This window comes from Monopterus albus, unplaced genomic scaffold (genome assembly GCF_001952655.1).
Source record: "Monopterus albus unplaced genomic scaffold, M_albus_1.0 scaffold1.1, whole genome shotgun sequence".
In the NCBI taxonomy this organism is placed as follows: Eukaryota; Metazoa; Chordata; class Actinopteri; order Synbranchiformes; family Synbranchidae; genus Monopterus; species Monopterus albus.
Genome location: NW_018127881.1, coordinates 707,395 through 728,350, shown reverse-complemented (window position 1 = coordinate 728,350; position 20,956 = coordinate 707,395). Strand labels below are relative to the sequence as shown.

General features: G+C 40.8%; 1 protein-coding gene across 1 annotated transcript in view; it reads left to right on the top strand.

The window, feature by feature from the left end:
- The first annotated feature begins 4,036 nt into the window (after positions 1-4,036).
- The window catches only part of atp2b2 (ATPase plasma membrane Ca2+ transporting 2), a 95,363-nt gene continuing 78,443 nt past the window's right edge, over positions 4,037-20,956 (top strand). The window contains 2 exon segments of the mRNA XM_020605079.1: positions 4,037-4,238; positions 19,844-20,588. Of these exon segments, the coding sequence (XP_020460735.1) occupies positions 20,390-20,588 (199 nt within the window). The 5' untranslated portion in view covers positions 4,037-4,238; positions 19,844-20,389.

Below are 20,956 nucleotides of genomic sequence, written 5' to 3'. Positions count from 1 at the left end.
TCATTTGAGTCCAGCTGTGTTTGATTATACTGATTGGACGTGATTAGGAAAGCCACACACCTGTCTATATAAGACCCTACAGCTCACAGTGCATGTCAGAGCAAATGAGAATCATGAGGTCAAAGGAACTGCCTGAAGAGCTCAGAGACAGAATTGTGGCAAGGCACAGATCTGGCTAAGGTTAAAAAAAAAATTTCTGCTGCACTTAAGGTTCCTAACAGTTTTTCTGTCAGTATGGGGTGCTGTGTGTACATTAATGAGGAAAAAAATGAACTTAAATGATTTTAGCATATGGCTGCAATATAACAAAGAGTGAAAAATTTAAGAGGGTCTGAATACTTTCCATACCCACTGTAGTTAATGAAGTTACCCCTGCTTTACCACATGCCTACAGTAAATTGTGCACAACCTCTTTTGAGGCCATTTTTCTAAGTGTTAGAATCCTAGCTGAACTTCACCATCAACTGATCTGCTGACAACATGTGTCAGGTGTAATCCAAACAAATCACAGGGAGAAGGAAGAGGGGAGCACTGTATTGGTTCAGCTTTGTCTGTAGTGGTGTTTGCTGCACATTCTCCTTGTGACTGTGGTTCGGTGGGTAGGGCGGTCATCTCCCAACCAGAAGGTTGGCGGTTCAAATCACGGTGCCTGAAGTCCACCTGTCGGAGTGTCCTCGGCCAACACACAGAACCCCAAGTCGCCCCCGATGGTTAAAGCCATCGGTGTGAGTTGGCACCACAGATGTACTGGAAACAAATTCCTTGTGTGTGTAACATCCCTGACCAAATAAAGTGATTACTTCTCTCCGGGTACTCTGGCAAAGTACAAAGACATGCAGCTTAGGTTGACTGGTGACTCTAAATAGCCCCTAGGAGTGAGCGTGAGTGTGGTTGTTTCTCTACATGTCAGCCCTGTGATAGACTGGTACCCCGCCTCTCGCACAGTGTCATCTGGGATGGGCTCCAGCCCCCTGTAACCCTTTTCAGGAGTAAGCAGTATAGATAATGGATGGATGGGTCACTAGTGTGGTGTTTGTCTTCAGTGAAAGATATGAACAGTAACATGAAAGAATTGATCATGTGTTGCAGTTACAGTTGCATGTTTGAATTGGTCAAACACAGAAATGTAGAACTGGCTCTGGGTTTTCACTCTTCACTCACTGTCTGAGATTATTGCTTCAAGGAAGTGCAGACATGCAGCTTGTAATTAATGTATTAAATAAGTGAGATGGTGACCTCTCATAGAGAAAGGTTACAGATTCAGCTCATTATATTGTGCCTGTGTGCATGCCCACACGCAGACATAGTGCATGGTCTCATTTTACTACAGCACTCAGGAGATGGTCTAAGGCTTCCACAGTTAATAAGGGAAATGGTTATTGGCTGGGGGCTAGTGACCAGGATATGAGATGTGACCCAAGGTAAACATGGTACTTTATGGGTTAACAGATTCCTTCTGGAAGAAAAGGGAGTTTTTATGGGATGCAAGGAAGAGGCTATTTATTGAGAGAAGGACAAAATGGATAAGGACAGTATACCAATGGGCCTCATAGGCTTCTTGAATGACTGTCATAAATACATATGTGAGCTTTCCTTAGTGGGAAGACGTGTCTGCAGTATCTATTTAAAATATGTCTACCTGCAGGATTTAAATGGAGAAGCAGATTTTCATATTAATAAGACTAGTATTCTAGTTGATACTAAATAAAGAGGTGTGGAATTGTGCTTTTCAGTAGGAAGCAATATCTCTGTGTTGACCTGTCTTTTATTTTCAACCTCATCTCCAACAATTTTACAGAAACCCTAATGAGGGAATTTCATGATGTGCTCATGTGAGTGCAGCAGGGTCATGAGAGATTGAATGGATGGTCTTGGCTGTGCAGGGCTACTAGCTTCAGCTGTGACTGCCTGTGGTGCTGCTATCCTCTCATGCTGTTTCTCCCAGGTTTTGGTGCACTGCAGCCCCAAGTTCTCTGAGACATGCTGCATTGATATTCAGGAACTGTTTCTGATCCCCATCACCATTCTCTCTCTCTCTCTCTCTCTCTCTCTCTCACTACCCCCTCCTTCAGAATTCTCTCTTCATTTCCCTTGCTCAAGATAAATGATCCTAGCAATTATTCTTTAACACTTACATGGTCTACACCCCACCTTAGGCTTTCTCACTATAAAAATACACTGTACACAAACTGATCCTCAAATACTAATACTAATAAAAACTGATACTCAAAGTCTCTACAAAGTTATCCAGTCACCACTATAATGTTGGTTTATTTCAGATCTGCCAAACAGGTACATTAGTATTCTATTGTATTCCACCTGTCTTCACTTGTTTTGCTGCAACTTCTCTGCAGCCCTGCTTTCCTGTTCATGTTAGCCTCAAGCTGTTGCTTTGATGGATGATCTCCATTTTGTCCAGCTTCCTTAAATTGATCCTAATTAGATTTTTCTCTAATCAGATTAGATCAGAAATGTGTGGAGTGTACTTAATGCAATCAATCCACCTGCTGCACATATGCACCATATATTGTACAGTATATGCAATATTTAACTCTTTACAAACATCTAGCTAGTGAAATCAGCAGCAGGTAGGTTATTAAGGAGTATTAATTAACAACGGTAGTCAGGTCATTTGCAGTAAAAGGCCATGCAAGACAAGGTACGCCAATCAATGCCAGCCACAACGTGATATTTGCAGTAGCTGAGGCTTGCTGAGCAAGGGAAGCAACCCTGATACTGTAGCTGTATATTAATAACCATGACAGAATCTAGTCTTTCTTAAGGCAGCTGCACACTAGACCATCGTTTTCTCTCTGTTGCAAATTTGTGCTGAGCAGTTTGTTTTGTGACCCAAAACTTGTCAGATAACCGAGAATGCACTTCTTCTCAAGTGGAACAATCTTTGCAGCAGTAGCAGTACTGTACAGTGTGCAGTGAAAACAGATGTACAGTACTGTAGTTATGTCATTACATCCTGTGTATCGTATCAGCTGTCCAGCATTTGCTAATCTCAGCTCTGTTTAGCGTGTATTCATCCTAGAGGGAATAACGTAAAGTGGGTGAATGCTGCTAGTGACGCTGGTGTTGTCCAGCATATGATATTTACATACCCTACCTGTGACACAATAGAGAAGAGAGACTGTGTTACACGGTGAGAGAAAGGTGCAGAAAAAGCAGACACTGACAAAACACAGAGAGAACAAATGTAGCCAAATAAGAGAGAGAGATGTGTAACAGTTGTGGATAGTGAGGCTCTTGCTCCTCTTCTCCTGCCTGTGAGCTATGACTGGATGAAATGTGGGATAGTGGCATAACTGCAACATGACACAAAGCTGTTGTCCTCTCCTGTCGTGACTTGCTTGCTAGATGACTGGGGCAGAACAGGTGTGTTTGTGTGTAGGTGTGTGGTGGGTGAGCCAGGCACTCACACACAAAGACATCACCATATGTCCTGTTACCATTAAGTCCCCTGGAGTGAACTGTATGCAAGTTTCTCATACATGGGAATCCTCATCTGCACAAGACACGAATGAGCCTGACAACAATGCATGTACTTGATCGGTGTCCTCCCCTGCTCCTCTTCCCTCTCCTCCTTCGGTTTGTCTCATGCACTTGCTTCATATGTTTCATTCTTGTTCCTGCCTTTAATGCTACCACAGTCATGCTTTCTTATTTCTTATCTTCCCTCTATTCTTCTTTCTGAACTGCTTCTTTCTCTCCTCTCCTTCTACGTCATTGATTTTGCCCCTCTTTCCATCTCCCCTCTTTTCTGCTGTATCTCTTTCTTTTCTAGTCATTTATGTAATGAGCTTGCATGTAGTGTCTACAGTGGAGCTCCTGCTATGCTCTGGGGGAACAATGTCAAAGAGGGCACCACAGAGAATGATAGATGTAGAGAAAAGGGTTGACTCTTATATTTGTTCCCTTCTTGTTCTAACCTGCTTCTCTCACCCTCTTCTGTGAGTGTGTATGATGCCTCTATCCACCCCTGCCGCCTGCCGACATGGTACAGGCTGTGCATTGAGACAGCCCCGGCTGAGGCAGTAGCAGTGAAAGTGCAGCTTAGCGAATCTCCACACACATGCACACCTACACCCACTCACACACACACACACACACACACACACACTGCACACCGCTGTGGTGGTGAGTCCGCTACTGCGTGTGCCATTGCAATAACATATTTAGGTGGGAGGATTTTCACGTCATGGTGATGGTGGTGATTACCTGGCTGCCATGTAAGTATACACTGTCCTTGTGTAAAATGTGAATGAAAGATAAGGTTATCTGAGTTTAACGTTTTGTTAATTGCTTCTCTTTTGTTGGTGTAAAGCATCTGCATATTGGGAGGCTGCGATATGTGAATTTGAATCTGTTTGTGGTTTGTGGGTATGCAGAACAGATTAATGTAGCCCTCTCGCATATGACAATTCCAAACCCATTTGTCATTTTGTCAAGGTGAAAATGTTGTATGGCTCATCTCTTCACTCAGTCAGGACATCTGTTGGCAGCTTGAAGTCTACAGTCTGTGTTCTCTGTCACACCTACTGACTGGTTCTGTCATAGCAGTAGGGTGTACTGCCGTAACTGATCATGTGTGTTTGCTGACTAGCTGTCTTCACTGCATTAGCTAACTGCTTGTTTCGGCATGATGACTGAATTAATATGGGACATTATCACCTCTGCTTCTTGATTTGTTGGCTGTCTGCTTTTCTGGTTGTCTGGCTGGCTCATTGGCTGACTACTCTCAAAGGCTGATTAATTGATAATTTCATTGGCTGGTTAGTTGAATGGGTTTTTTTGCTTGTCTGATCAACTGACTGATCATCAAACCAACTGATTGACAGGGCCAGCTTGCTGTTGGGTTGCATAACTTGTCAATCAGTTCAGTAGATGGCCACTTAATCAGTTTGTGCACCAAAAAGAGAGAAACGGCAGAACAGCTAGTCAGTCAAGGCAATCAAACAACCAGTCAGCCATTTAGTTAGCTACCAAGTCGTTCAGTTATTCATGGATTCATTCAGTCACCTCAGTTGTTCAGTCATTCTTTCATTCTATCGGCCAAACTGTTAGTCTGTCACTGTAACTGAGTGTAAACTGATGGGGCTGGGGATGAATGTGTGACCTCAACCATCATGTCCAGTGCACCAAGACAACCATACAGCTCAGAACCAGTGTCAGTCTTCTTTCTGTCCCTTTTTCACTCTCTCTTAATTTGATCCTTCTGAAGTATGTAAAACACACAGGTGATGAGAACTTTATGAGAAAATGTACACATAAATGATGGCAAGGGCAATTTGGAGCAAAAGAGAATTTAAAATGATGTACTGACTGTCTCCATGATGTACTACTGACTGTCTCTACATCGCAGTGGATTAAATTTTGCTGTGTCATCATCACTTCTGTGTAGAATAGCAACAAACACAGTGATAAGCAGACTTGACAGTCATTTTATCATGAAAAAGAAGTGGAAGGATTCTTAGAGAACAGAGAGAAAAGAAAAGGAGGGGTAAGTATAGGAAGCACGTGAGAGGGAGAAGGCTGTCAGTTTGATGACAGCCTTAATACAGTTCTTACTCCTAATTCAGCTGAGTGTTGAAATGCCTCCATGGTTTAAAAATAACCAGATGAGAAAATATGAGAAAAAAAAAAAAACGTGTTCTGGCTTTAAAATATCTAGATTTTCTTTGTCTTCCGAAACCCCCCAAACAACTGAGATGGAAATAATTTTAGTAAGAATGATTTAATAACCCCAAATATGTGCATTCAATTTATGAGTTCTAAAGACATTATAAATCCATCTGTCATCTTATTATTTGTGAGTAGCCTGATGTAGAGTCAAGGAGACCTCCTGCACAAAGCCGTGTGTGCTTTGCTGGTTGAATAGCAGTAGCTTAGGATTGGTTGTAACCACTGTGCAAAACACAGGGGGTCTCAGGGGTGTTTTTAAAATAATACGATAAAAATATACTGTAATCCCTGCATTTATGCCGTTGTACCAAAAGTGATCATCCACCAGAAACAGATCGTGGTCTGTGGGAGCGCGCAGGCTGTTAAAACCAGCGCCCATTTTATCTACACCTACAACTGCCTATGTTCAGATCAAACCATCATAAAACACAAACACAGACGTAGTGTACATCCCTGTGGTAGCAGCAAATGTATGTCTTTGTGAAACTTGATTTTGAGACTGAAGTTGTAATTTTACAAGGTCAAAGTTTTATCTGAGGAAGTGATACCTACTGTAACTGAACAGCAAGTGACAGCAGAGCACAGTGAGGTCGGACTGACTTTATTTATTTCAAATAAAGCATCATGAATGATCAGGACTTCTGCAGGGTAGGTTGTTTGTTATTTACCATGGCTCTTGAGCTGCTTTCCTGTACTTTTGTCAGATGATGTGTAAAAATTGTAAGTGGATTGTGGTGAATTTTGTGCACAGTTCAGGGCCCAAAATACATAAAGTAATTCAGACACCGGTTTTAAGATAGGCTTTTATGAATGGAGTGCAGCTTGTGCTGTGGCTTCATGCAAGAACAAGCAAACTCATATCAACTCATAACATTTCATTTTATTTATCTTTTTTCTTATGCTCATTTAACATTTTAACACTGAAATAGGCCATTAGGCGCAATAAACCTAACATTATGTGAGGCCGTGGAAGTCAAGTGAACACTGTGAATTTTACTTTATTCACTCTGTTCCTGACAGGTGGTGTAGCTAATGCTAGTTAGCAGTTGTCTGCAGATACCAGGCTGATGCCAGTGCAGATGAATCAGTGAACAGTGAACCTGTCTGTGCTCAAACTGATCATTAAAGTGAATGTCAGAGTTGAAGCATCTGCTACTGTGTGTAGCTATATGAGATAGTATTTATTTTGATGGCGCTCTTGTTAGTGGTGCAGACATTTTTTATTACTCCTGCTCAACTGTTTTGTATATGTAGCTTACCTAAAAATATAGATGTCATGTTTTAGTAGTTCTGCATTTGCCAAGGAAAATAAGTTCACAATATCAATTTAGTCTATAATGTGAACTTTAACTAATATTATACTTAAGGAAACAACAGCATTGTGCACTTTCGGAATGTAGAAAGACATTTTAATTTCCCATAACTCTGAGAAGCACTTTATGTCACATTGATATTTATTTGATGTAAATTAATCATGATGTGAAATGAATCAAATCAAATTGATTTGAAATTAATGGAATCCAAATCGAACTGAATTAAGACACCAGTGTCAATATCCAGCCCTAATGGTTTGAAAGTCAAGTTGAAAGCACTTGCAGGCACTTGAGTGTAATGTCACACGGCACATTGAGTTCTGCATTTTTTTTGGGTTGATCTAATCCAAAAGAAAAGACTTTGTGTTCTAGTCACACATCAGTTGAGAATCTGACTGTGGTGGGAATTTCTGGAATATAAGAACTCACAACAAGAAAATATGTCATTTAGATTTATCGATATGACTTCAAATGGACACTCAACCTTCAGAAAGATGCTTCAGACTTAATGTGCCTGGGTCTTCTCCTCATCGGTATCTGTACCCTGACACATAAAGACACTAAAACTTTGCCATCTGTCAGCACACGTCCCACCTGTGACTGCTATTAATGTATAACTGTCTTCCTGTCATTAAGCCATTTACAACACACAATAAACATTTAAAGCACACAATAAAGGAAACAATTGAGGAAACACTGCAACAGCAGAAAAGAGTAAAATGCTGAGGCAAACTAGGACAATGGTCAGAAAACATATCTCTCCCCTCACAGACATAAGACAGACAGCTGCTGACAATATTATACTGGCATTACATCACATTAAATAAAGGATTTATAGAGCCTGACCTTCTGAAAAAAAAAAACTTCCGTCCCTTGTGTCAGCAGGTTTTTACAATCTATAGTTCCATGTGTAGTAATTATGACACAAGTTGACTCAAACAAGGCCCTTTTCCCAGGTGAGTGCGGCTCACTTCCAGTGTGTGACATGTTTTTCAAGAAGTTGTTGCTCCTAAAACTAACCAAGTAGTTTGTGGAGGTGCATATATATATATATATTTTCCAATAGTTCCCAACAACAGCTAAGATACTGCGCAGGACAGGACCCGAGCTTGAAGGAAGGAATAAGACTGCCCTGAACTGGGGTGAGTAGGGAATTTTTATGTGTGTGTGTGTGTATATATATATAAGGTCCACAATCTTGTCCCTGACATCCTTGGAAAGCTCTTTGGTCTTGGCCATGGTAAAGAGTTTGGAATCTGGATTGATTGATTGCTTCTATGGACAGGTCTCTTTTATGCAGGTAACGAGCTGAGAGGGCTCCCAATGTCAGCTCGTTACCTGTATAAAATACACCTGGGAGCCAGAGATCTTGCTGACTGATAGGGGATCAAATACTTATTTCATTCATCAAAATGCAAATTAATGTATAACTTTTTTTGTAATGCATTTTTCTGGATTTTTTTTGTCTCATAAAAGTTGTGACATCATGTATCATGTCATCACAGACTCACACTGTTGACATATCACGTAGCCATTGCCACACTAATACAGGTGGGATACACTGTGTCCATCTTAGGATTTGTCATGCTGTCCAAAAACATACATTTAACAGGTGTTTGCACTTGTTGGGGATGCATTTCAATTTAGTATAGTGTGATAAGTAGTACAATTTTTTGCACTTGGGATGTTATTGGCTTCAAGCAATGTGTGAGGATGTTCAACTCAAAGGACTACTGTTACTCCTTTATTCTTTCAAAAATTATTTTTCTGTGTTTCCTTCTTTCCGTTCCTCCCATCGTCTTTCTGTCTTCAATCACCTTGCACACACATAACCTGCATGTGTTGAATTTATTTAGACCAGTGACTACGTCTTGATTTCTGCAGGCTCATCTGGAACAAAAAGAGGGCCCATCTGTCTTCCAGTGAGGAAGTTAGAAAGAGAGTCCTAAAAAGACAAAAAGTCTAGTTTTCCTGTCTTTCAGTCTTCATAATGCATACGATCATAATCAGCATACACAGTACAAACTGTGTTGCATAAGAATATGCTTATTCAGTTGTGGTTTGAATGCAGCTGGTGTCTGGACACTGATATAAATGTGTACTAGTGGACTAATATGGCTAATGGTGAATCATTTGTAAGCCTTCTTTTTGGTTTTGTTAGCAGAGTTATTAGCTTGCTTTACTGCATGTAGACAATAAAACATCATTTCATCATTTGAACTCCTGTTTATTTTCCTCTTGAAGTAGAAGAATAAAACAATAGAACAGGCAGACAAGCAGGTGGAATCTTTAAATCTTTAAATGCAAGTAGTAGTAGACAGATGTTAAGAAAGAGAAACCAAAGCATCAAGCAAGAATGTTTAAAAAGTGCCTTGATTTACTCCCTGTCACTCTGGAATGACTGATGTTAAAACACAAAGTATGGCAGATAATGTAAGTGTATAACTTGAATCTGGAAAAGTATTAAAAATCTTTGTGTTATAAACATATTTAATCCAAAAGGGGACAAGCTGATAATAGTCCAGGAGAGCACGAGACAGGTGAAAAGAAACATTACAGAGAGATGTTTCACCTTAATGTTTGTTGTGTTGTGTCGTAGCTGCTTCACAAGAGCTTGTTTTTATGAGATTAAGGAAATGGAGAGGTGATCCCCATCTTCATCTTGTGATCACATGTACTTATGCTCCTCACATCAAGTGTATCCTCAAGTGTATGCAGTGTCTATTCATGTGAGTGATAGCTGGAAAGATTTGTCAGTGCCAGTTAAAAAGTGTGAAATACTAAGTGTGTCATCAAGTCTTTTCAGTCACTTTTATTTGGGTGGTCTGTCCTTTGGAGCACTGGTACTTCGAGATTAGAAAACTCAGAAAAATACACTATTTTATTCCTTGAAATGACCAAACATTTGAGTGCCTTCCTGTTTACTTCAAATGCCATTTGATCATGCGCGTCCATTTGGCTGCACTGGAAGGACTCCTGTAAGAAGCTGCATCATGCTTTTTGATCCCCAGGTGTTTTGCAGACAAAGGCTAAGCAGCTTTTCAAGCTGAAAAACAACAGAGTGCTTCCATTAAAAAAAGGCCTACAAATCTAGGAACACATGAATAATTTGAGGTCAGGATCCTGGCTTGCAGGGAAACAAATGGAAGAAGACAGGGGTCCAATTCATTTCATTTTTAAACAACTGGATGTTGTTTTGGTTGACACAGATAATTGCTCTTGCTAATTAGTATGTATGCAGGTTGAGCCATCATGTGAATTGTTATTATACCTACTGTATTTGTCAGTAAGTAAATACTCACAGGATCACAAATAACATTTAACTGGCACTGACAAATGAATGTCTGTTGACATGAGCATAGTTTCTGAAAATGGCCTGAATACACACATGCAAATCTTCAAGCCAGTGCCAGTGCTCTCACATACTGCATGATTGTACGAGTTTCTTTTTCTGTGACATTTATAGACATAAGAATATAGCTGATATTCTTGCCTTTTCTTTTGTCAATATGTATTGTAGATAACTGTTTATGAATAACAATTTTTTCCAATGCACAACTATCCACATGTAGCAAAGCTAAAATAAACAAAATTAATTTTTTACAAACACCACTTTGTACTTGCCAGGCTTAGTCCAACATTTAGTGGCATTATTAATTAAGGAATACCAAGTTAAAATATTAAAAACATGAATTTGCACATGCTCAAATGAATAGTCAGACCCTTGAGTATAAAGTTTTGTCAGAGATTTAACCAGAAACCTGAACTTTCAAGTTTGAATTCACAATCTATGCCTCATTATACACAAGCTTTAAGCATTCAGTCTCAAAAATGATGACTCAGTATGTTTTGCAGGATCTTTCCTGGCTAGAAGTCATATTAAGTAAGTGTCAAACTCAGTGCCATGACTACTCTGTGAGCCATATTTTTGTGGACTGCACCATGTGTCATACTGTGTGTGGATTTTATAAAATCCCCACGGCCACATTTGCCATCCACTTACTTGACGCATTATTCTATGAAGGTGGTGAATCTGGTGGTCAGACTGATTAAAACAGGCTGACTCTAGGTTCTACTTTGTTCAAGTGGGAAAGGTTATGATACAGAAGGGCATGAAAGTTGTAATCATTACAAAAGGGCACAAGTGAAAAGGCTAACTCTGCTACATTATTCCTATGTCCTACAGTGTTTTAACTGAACCAGGCATTGTTGTTGATGACATTTTTCAGGGAAAGTTCACAGAGGCTGTTTAATATTATATTAATGCATTGCAGGCATTGGAGAAACAGTTTAATTTAACCTGTAATTAAGAATCTACAGTCATATTGTCTTTCTGAGGCTGCACAATAGTGCTTTGAGCAAAACTGTAATGCCAGCATGCTAACGTTTGGGCAGTGTTTACCATATTCATTGTCTTATTTTAGCACGTTAGTATGCATTCCTTTGCTAACCAGGACTAATCACAAACTGCGTCTGTGGCTAATGGAATGCCATTAGTTTTGCAGTTCTCTTTGCAGGTCTTAAACCAAAGTTCTGACCTCAAAGAAAAATCTGAAGAAAAATCAGCAGATCACCAAAGTAACTTGTCAGTCAGTCAGGAATCATAATTGGTTACACAAATATTTGTGCAAATCCATCGATGTTTAATACATATTTCACTAGATAAGTGAAAACACCAACTTACTGGCAGCACTAAATGAAAAGACAGGAGATCCTCAAACTCTTTAGAAGTCATCATTAGGGCATCGCTAATATCTGTATCAAACGTCTTGGGAACCCGTCAAATAGTTGTTAAGATATCTCAGTCTAGACTTAAGTGGTGGACTCACCACTTACCATTCCTGTCCCTAGAGCCACGTCAGTAGTGTGGCTATAAAACCTACAGTTGTCACACGGTGTACAGTATAATAAAGCACCAGGCAACAAGGGAAAGGGCCCAAATGTAGGCTGCGAGCACTGCTTAAGCAGCTGATTGTCACAAAAGAGCAAACACCAGGGAAACAGTGACTTACTTGAGTCCAGGCAAACAAAGCTGAGCAGGGAGATCCAGAGGCAGAATGCATACAAAGCAGGGGTCATAAACATGGAAACAGTCCAGGCTGAGCAAAAATATCTAGGGGGTGAAAGCAAGTGGCAAAAATCCAAACCCCAGCAAAGTACAACATAAGCAACCACTAGAAAGACAGACCGCTAGAATACAGAGCTGTGACAACTGTAGCTGTGGCTTGTCCGTATTAAACATATCTTTTCAAACATAACCTATCGCATTGTGTTCTGTTAGAGGAGTCAATGTCCCACGTCTTAGGTTTCTTTGAACAAACATTTAGCTTGTTTTAACCCTCTACCTGCCATGTGTTGGGCTCAGATTCGTGGATGCTTAACTGAGCTGTTTGATTTGGGTTTGTGTCATTGCTGGCTCTTGTTGTCTTGGCTCTAATTACAGAAATTGCAGGAAAGACTTTACCTGGCAGGGTGGTACCATAATACCCAGAACTGAACACAATGCTATCTTAGATGTTTTCTTTTCCCTAGAGAAGCATAAAAATTGAAACTCCTTCTGAAAAGAGACACTCTTGCTGTACTTGTAGTTTCTGATATAATCTTCAATTTCTCTCATTGCTGTTAATTATATACTATATTGTGTCGCCATCTACACTAGTCTCTCTTGATTAGAAAATTGTTTTCTAATTAAACTACAGGACAGAAAAGCTTTGGAGAAAAACATTAAAATCAATCAAACATGTTTCACTCCACTCCCACCTTTATATATTCTCCAAGGCTCCACTCCCCTGATTTCCTGTACAATGTGATTGAAAGCTAGATGCCATGCTTTGGGCAAACTGGGCTATAAATTGTCATTTACAGGATGAGCTCTTACTGGGGCAAAGCCACAGCCTGTAAAAACACCAGAGCATCCGCAACACTAAGCTATCACTGTTTGTTATTAGATTATCATGTACTAACAATATTGTGGTTAGCTGCTTTTTCAGTAATAATTAATAGACATTTTTCATGCTACATTTGCTTGTTACATTTCAATATACCATACAATAAAATGCCACTACTGATTTGATTATAGCGGGCAATGTGCATCTGCACCGCTGCCCCTAGCAGAATCATACATTTCATCTCTGTCTCCCTCCACATTCTCATAATGTTGCTTATGTTGTATAATGCCATTTGCACACTAAGTACACCCAGGGCCAGGTATTCAGGTGTCCATGAATACTGAAGCACTCTACATGACAGAAACAAGGACAGGGCAAAAAAGACAGTTATTTGTTGCAAATCATCAAAGAATGTGGCAATGATAATGAAATGTTGTTCCATTCAAAGAAGAGAGGGCGTGACACTGAGCAGTTATATATACTACATAAGCATGGATCAAGGTGACATCTGTATACTAGCCAAAAATGGTGTTTGCCCTGCAGAAGCAGAATAGCAAAATAAAGAAGGTGGACATCATGAGGAGAGGAAGGACTCTGTGACACTGGTTAACACTACTCATTCCTCTTTAGGAGGGGATTTTTTTCATAGATGTGAATAACGGGGTCCATTAGGGCTTTTCATTTTGGACCAAAAGCTTATATCACTCAATGTGTCATCCACTATCCTCTAAGACAGTCATCTTACATTCAAAGCATATCATCACCAGCTCTCGCTTTCTAGCTTCACACTCTCACTCTGCAGTGACTCACAACAACCCCTTTAGCTATTGGAGTTGTCTGGCCAACTGCTTTTCTTCAAAAGCCCCTCACCATCCATAAGCAGACATAACGTAGTACACATAAACAGTATATGGAAGTATATTTTTGAATGTGCCTCTCTTTCTCTCTTCCTTTCTCTGACTTATCTCTGTTCTTTTTTCCTTTTCAGTTTAGCATCTCTTCCGTCTGATAGGAGTTGGAGCTGCAGTCCTTTTCAAGCTCCTACATTGGTTTCCGAAATAACCTTTTTCTTAGTCAGACTCTGTTTGCTGTGCTTTGGTAGCATGACAGCTGCTTTCAAGCCAGTTACAGAGCACTGATGGTGGCTGAAAGGAGGCTCTCCTTGTGGTTGTTATATAACAGTTTGCCACAGAAAGAGGGTCAGTTAACATGTCTTTCTCTCTCTGGTTGTGTGTGTGCACTTGGATATGCAGTGCAGTATGGTGGTGCAGATGCTTTCTAATGTGTGCTTGTACATGTACAGTATGTATTAGGGGATTCCCTCAGCATGTGCACTGCTCATTCATGCTGTCATTAAATCATCTACCAAGTCTTTAAAACTGAGAGCAAGAGCCACTCAGTTAATCAGCAACTCCCTTCCTTCAGGATATTGAGAGGGACATCACATACAGTACATTTGAAATGCAATGCAGTCCAATCCAATAGCCCTTCAGCAAATTCTACCTTTGTTAAGTTTCGAATTTTCATTTTTGAGGCCGTGGCAGTGAGGTGGTCATTTAGTCCCTTTCTGTGGCTGCACCTTTCTGGTGGTATTGTATCGATCAAATCCCATGAGATGTTCCTCCCAGAATAATTGCTGCTTTCCCTTCTATGAATGGTTTCTGGTCTGACAAGCAAAGGGTGGTTTGCCGTCCTCCACAGTGAAGCCATGTGCATTCTCTATGTGTCTATCTCAAAATGTCAAAACATGAAAATACAGTTTGCCAAAAAAAAACAAAACAAGTTATTGCTGCTTTTGAACATGTTTTTAAATGGCGATCTGAAAATATAATGTGATGTTTGTACACGTGCAGGTATGCAGAGCAGCTCTGTCATAGTTGAAGTGCGCTACACAATTTTTTTGTCACAGGCAGGGGGAGCTCTACACCTGCTGGTGGTGCTGGTGGCACAGCTTATACTTCAGCTCTGCCCGACTTGTGCTCAAGGACATTTTGAGATAGACACATAGAGAATGCACATGGCTTCACTGTGGAGGACGGCAAACCACCCTTTGCTTGTCAGACCAGAAACCATTCATAGAAGGGAAAGCAGCAATTATTCTAGAACACAATTTTATCATTAAAACACATTTTTTGAGATTGTAGAGCATAACAGAGAGACCCAGCAAGTAAGTAAATCATTAGGCACAATATAGACAAAAATTCAAAAGTACAGTGCAGAATGTTTTACTATCACAGTTACGTAAAGGTGCTTGACTTTTTGCTCAGCTAAACTTTCTCAGAAGTGATGCTTACTTAGTGTTGGATGCCCTAATATCATATCTTCAGTTCTTTAAAGCCTCAAATATCATTGGGAAGTATTGATAAGGTTGGAGAAAAATGATTTTGTAATACATTAGATGAATGTGAAGTTATATTTCTGTTTTTACCAGTACTGTATGTACTGCAATAACACGATAAAAGAATAATAAAGCTAGGTTGATCAGTTCTTTTTTTTTTTTTATTTGCCATTTAAATGAAAAATAGCAATAACTTGAAACTCTGACAAAGATGCTAACAGATGGTTAAATATATTAAGACAAACAAAAAAGTAACCTTAAGTTGTATTCAGAAAACAAGGCTGTACAGACAATTAATGTTTGGTGATGTGGCACTCGTGTTTCATTAGCAAAAGTATACAATATCTGTTAGTGGTTTTTCTGTACTTCATCATAGATCAGACATTGCATGGTATATTGCTTGTCGAATCTGACTGTAGCGCTTCACATTTGATTGTGGATCCCATATGGTATCCAATCAAGTGTTCTCACAATTTAGGTAAAAAGGTGTTGAATATTGCAAAATCTTTCTTCTTAAGTGTTTTTGTTCATATGTTACTCATTATTCACTGACAAGCCATGGGGGACTTAGCAACAATTTATGCAAACTGGCAAGTAGGAAAGAAGCTAGACAAATAAACAGGAGGTGTGCATGCATTCTATAGAAAGTAGAGCATTGTTTGCTTTAAGGTTACTCGGGTATTAGCAGTACATTGCACCTCTATCTTACCCTTGGACTACACCTTCCCATCTTTATTCTGTAATTCTGTAACTTTTGCCAGCTACATCTTTCCTCTCTCCCCTTCTCCTCTCTTGTCTCCTCACTCCACTCCCACATCTCAATTTCTCCCATTCCTGCATGTCATCATAATTTAAAGGTAGATAACTACATGCTAGCAGAATATAACACCACCACCACCACCGGTCACTTACATCACTAACATGATAATATGAAGCTGGAAATACACAGCCCCAAATGAGTGAATATGGCAGCTACAATCTTGCTTTTTTGTGACCAGATTCTGCCCAGTAGAGACCAGAAGTGGTGACAGCATCAGAGCCCAATCATAGCCGTCAACTGAAATACATACATCCCTTTTTATATATTCACATCACAACTTATTAGAACAAACTAAGAACATTTACCACTTGTACACATCAGTCTGATAAAATCCACCAAAAACCACAGAGGTGACCTCTGGGAAAAATTTTGCTGAGTTTTACTTTGAGTTTTTAGTTTGGCTCGTGTCCCATCCATTAACATGGAGGAGGCGGGATTTATGACCTATACTGCAGCCAGCCACCGGAGGGCAATCAAGTCATGGTGGCTTCACCTCTGGGTGCTGTCATGTTGTTCAAATTTTATACAGTTGATGTTCCTGATAAAGTTGTTTTAAATTAATGTAAGCCTTTAAGTATCTCACTTTATAATTGGTAGAAGACAGGGGAGGCGCAGTATTGCAGTGGTCAGCACCAGTTGCCTAATAGCACAAAGGTTCTGGGTGTGAACCCTAAAGGCCATTGAGGGCTTTTTTGTGTGGAGTTTGCATGTTCTCCCCATACCTGTGCGGGTGTTCTCGGAGTACTCTGGTTTTCTCAGTAATCTGAGTGCAAAAGACAAGCCAGCAGGCTACAACACACACATTACTCTGAAGTACAAGAACACTGGGAGTGAGTGATGGTGGCAGTGTCTCTCTCGTGTAGGTTCAAAAGAGAGTTATCTGTGTGATGTAGTTTCATTTCTCAGCCAGTCACTTGATTAACAGTTCAGACACACAGATACTGTACACACACAGACACACATATAATTTCCTGGGAGAGCATTTGTTTGCTTTTATTTGATGATTTTGAAGGATCTGGCCGGCACAGATGTCTGCATTGGCATGCAGAGAGTACCGCCAACATTGACTGGACCTGATCAGTAGGCGAAGGAGGGGGCAGCATAAAAGGTTGGAGGAAAAAAAAACAAAAAATGTAGTCTTGCCCATGCTGTCCTTTTTTGTTTAAGAAATGAATAAATCATCCAAAACCCAATTAAGCTGAAATACATATATGCTGTTTTTCAGTTTAATGTGTCATTGCTATGTTCATCTGTAGGTGAGAAAAGACGGAACATTTGCCTTAGTTGGACATGCTCTCCTTAATCTGCTTTATAGAAATGTTTAGCAGTTTTGTTACTGTAGGTCATCCCTGTCCAGGTGAGACCGCGGATCCTGTCTAACTTTGCCACTCCAGGGCCGGCGCTCATTAACAGACAGGACTGGTTCCTGTGGAGTTACAGATGTGTACTCACATGTTGGCAGGGTTTCTCACTAGCCTGCTGTGACAAGGTTGCTGCCCCGCTGTTCCCAAGCACACAGTTGCGTCTGGTACCAGTCCCATGTGTTTCATCACACTTGGTATTAGTGACTGAGCATTTTCATGACTGTGTCAGTGTGGCCATCTGTACTAAGAATCTGAGTGTGCTTGCTACCTCAGCATTTTATTTGCTGCTAAGTGAACTTTTTGTTAATTCCTGTTGCTACTTCCAGACAGTCAACACATGGGCAGACAAACAGGATCTTGTAACATGCTACCCTGACTTGTCTGGCCTGTTCTTGTGTCAAGGAGTCTCTTAAGTTCTGGGAATGGTTGTGCAACGAAACGGCTTCTACTCTTGAGAGGCGTGAATAATGTATTCACATTCCTGTTACCTGGCCATGCTACGATTGGTCGTTTTTGCTACATACAAGGCGAAACAACTTCGAAAAGATGACTAGTTAGTTCCATTATTTGTTCTCTTGTTTGAACATGTGGAAAGCTACATAGTGCACTAGCACTCACAGCAGCAGTCACAAGGCACATGTTTTAGCTCGACATAACCACTTAGCGGCTACAAGCAGCTACCATTTCTAGCTGCTTGCTCTTGGCTGGTTTCACTTTTGATTTACTGTACCTATACATATAACAATTGCATGCATATGTATATATTGTTTGGAGTTGATAACTTTTTGTCTATAAAGCAGGCTTTATATACTGAAAAGGAGTGTGATGTGTGACATAAAAAAGGAGCCCCTCAAGGCCAGACTGTGCACTAAAACCCTAATGACCTTAAAAGACTGACCAAGTCCATCATTTTATAAATTTGTACTTTGAATCACGTGACAGCCGTGTTATCATTGTAGTAGTTGCTGATGGCTTTGCTTTTTGTCTGATTTTAACTGAAGTCAAAGGTTTACTTTCGATAATGATACTGACGATACAGTATCTCATTGAGGTTCATCTATCGAGGAGGTGATCAGTGTGTGACATGCTGGGTCAGTGACATCATTGATTTAAAATGGAGCTACTCATGTAAATCACTGATGACGGATCAATAGTGCTTTGTGCATTATTGTAATATGTGTTTGTGTGGAGGTCAGTAGATTGTATGTACAGAGGATAGTGTGCTATTTTCCCCCTTTTATTAACAAATTTGTTGGAAAGACTGAAAGTAATAATGAGTTGATTCTGTGAGCTGCTATTGTTTGTGTTACTTATTGTTCTGACCTCCAATGTCGTCCAAAAGACACAACTGACATATTACTTATCATTACAATGAACCTGGATGCTGATGTTTATTGAGTGTCCTGATGCTATAAATAGTCACTAGAGGACCAAATGTCTATTAAATCATCACTGTCTGAGTATGTTTCTAATAACTAGAGTGCTCAGTGGTTTTAAGAAATGACCTAACCATTTTTGAATGACACTGTATATGTGATCTGTTCTTAAATATTTTCGTCTTCAGTAGACACAAATGGACTTGAGTGCCACAGAAGTTGGTAGGCAGACAAACCAACATTTAGTTCCAGTCTTTTCATGGGACTTGTCTATAAAATAAAATAAAGAAACTGAAAAACACTCACTCAACACCAATACATTTGGGCAGTTGATGTAAACTGGTTACACACTTTGTGTTACCTTAATCCAGTAAACTCATTAATGCTACAGAAGTCTCTTCTCTGACCTGAGTGTGGTCCTAAGGGGAGAGGGATGGAGACATGGACTGATATTATTAATACAAGGCATTAAAAGTCACCAGGCAGAGAGGAATGTATCACTATAGAGCGGCTGCATAGGAGAGGTCACTTACTGTATAATGAGAGAGAACTAGTGGTGAGACAGCAGCAGTAGCTCCACAGCTCAGCCCATCCTCCCTGTGACAACGCAGCGTTACGTGCTGCCTCTCTGCTTTGTCGTCAGAGCAGCCCCAGCCTTCCACCCGCGCACACCTCCTCTCTGCTCTGCACCAGAAAGGAGCATCCTCTTCTCTCCACCCTCTCCCTCTTTCTTATTCTCTCCCCCCTCCCTTGCTCTCTCTCTTTCTCTCTGTCAGTCGGGTTGTCCTCAGAATGAGGTTAGCAGCAACAGCAGCAGCAGCAGCAGTTTATATAGACATCAGAGCCACAGTTACTGCAGCAGTTAGGAGAGGCTGTCCTTCAGCCGTGCACCATCTACTGCTGCATTCACCCCTGCCCTGAGAACACAACGTTCATCTTTGTGCTCTCTCTCTCTGTCTCTCTCTCCTCCTCCCTCCCATTCTGTCCTCTTTGAATTCATCTCTTGAATTCAACACTCTCCCTCTCCCTCTCTTTCTCTCTCCCTCTCTGTAGCAGTGAGGGGGAAGACCAACATGTAGAGACAGAGAGGCAGCGGAGGTAACAGCAGAACAGCAGCAATGGGAAGCCACACATGGAGCGGGTCTGGACTGCAGCCGTGGTGAACCTGAGACCAAGAGGACTTGTAACCACCATCATTGCCCTTCTCAGGACCTGACCACTGGGGCTGTCCAGCGCTCACCTGGATGCTCCCCACTTGTGTTTCGTCATCCCCTCCTCTCCTTGTTCTTGGCTGCTCTTTCTCCTCTTCTTCTGTTCTTCTCTTTGATGGTTTTTTGTCTGCTGGTATCTGACCATCTCTCCTGAAACAGCACTGCTCATCGATTTATACCCTTGCATCCCCCCTCCCCCTTTTTAACCTCTGTATTTGCCTATTTTACCCACAAGTGGGACCCCCCCATTTATGGTTGTTGTTGCCTGCTTCACACCTTTTTGGGATTTTTTGGATGAGTCTGAGCTCATCTTTCTGTTGTACAAGATTTTTGATTGATCTATAAGCAATAACAAACACTAATCTAACTGACTTGACTCGCTGACATCATGGGGGACATGTCTAACAGCGATTTTTATGCCAAGAACCAAAGAAACGAGGGCAGCCATGCAGCAGGCTTCGGCTGCTCGCTCATGGATCTGCGCTCGTTGATGGAGCTGCGTGGTACAGAGGCAGTGGTCAAGCTCCAGGAGGACTACGGGGGCGTAGAGGGTCTGTGCAAACGACTGAAAACCTCACCCACAGAAGGTGAGTCCCCGTGCTTATCAGTGTATGTTTGTTGGTGTGTATGTGTATGTGTGTGCACAGGTGTGTATTAATTGTATATTGACCTGATCAGAAGATTGAATGGAGATTTACTGTTTGATACTGATCATTATTTACTTGTACCCGCACTTTATTTGATATAAAAATCAGTGGTAAAAGCACGGATACAAGGAAACCTTGTCAGCACCTGGAGAAATGTGTAAGCACGGCATCATAACAGCAAACGGAGAGAGTCCTGTTTGTTTCAGACAGCTATGATTGGACCTGTTTAGTATGCATAGAAATCTCCCTAAACAGTTTAGCAGCCCTTCACTCCTCACATCAACCCCCCACCCCCCTTCGCCCCCACC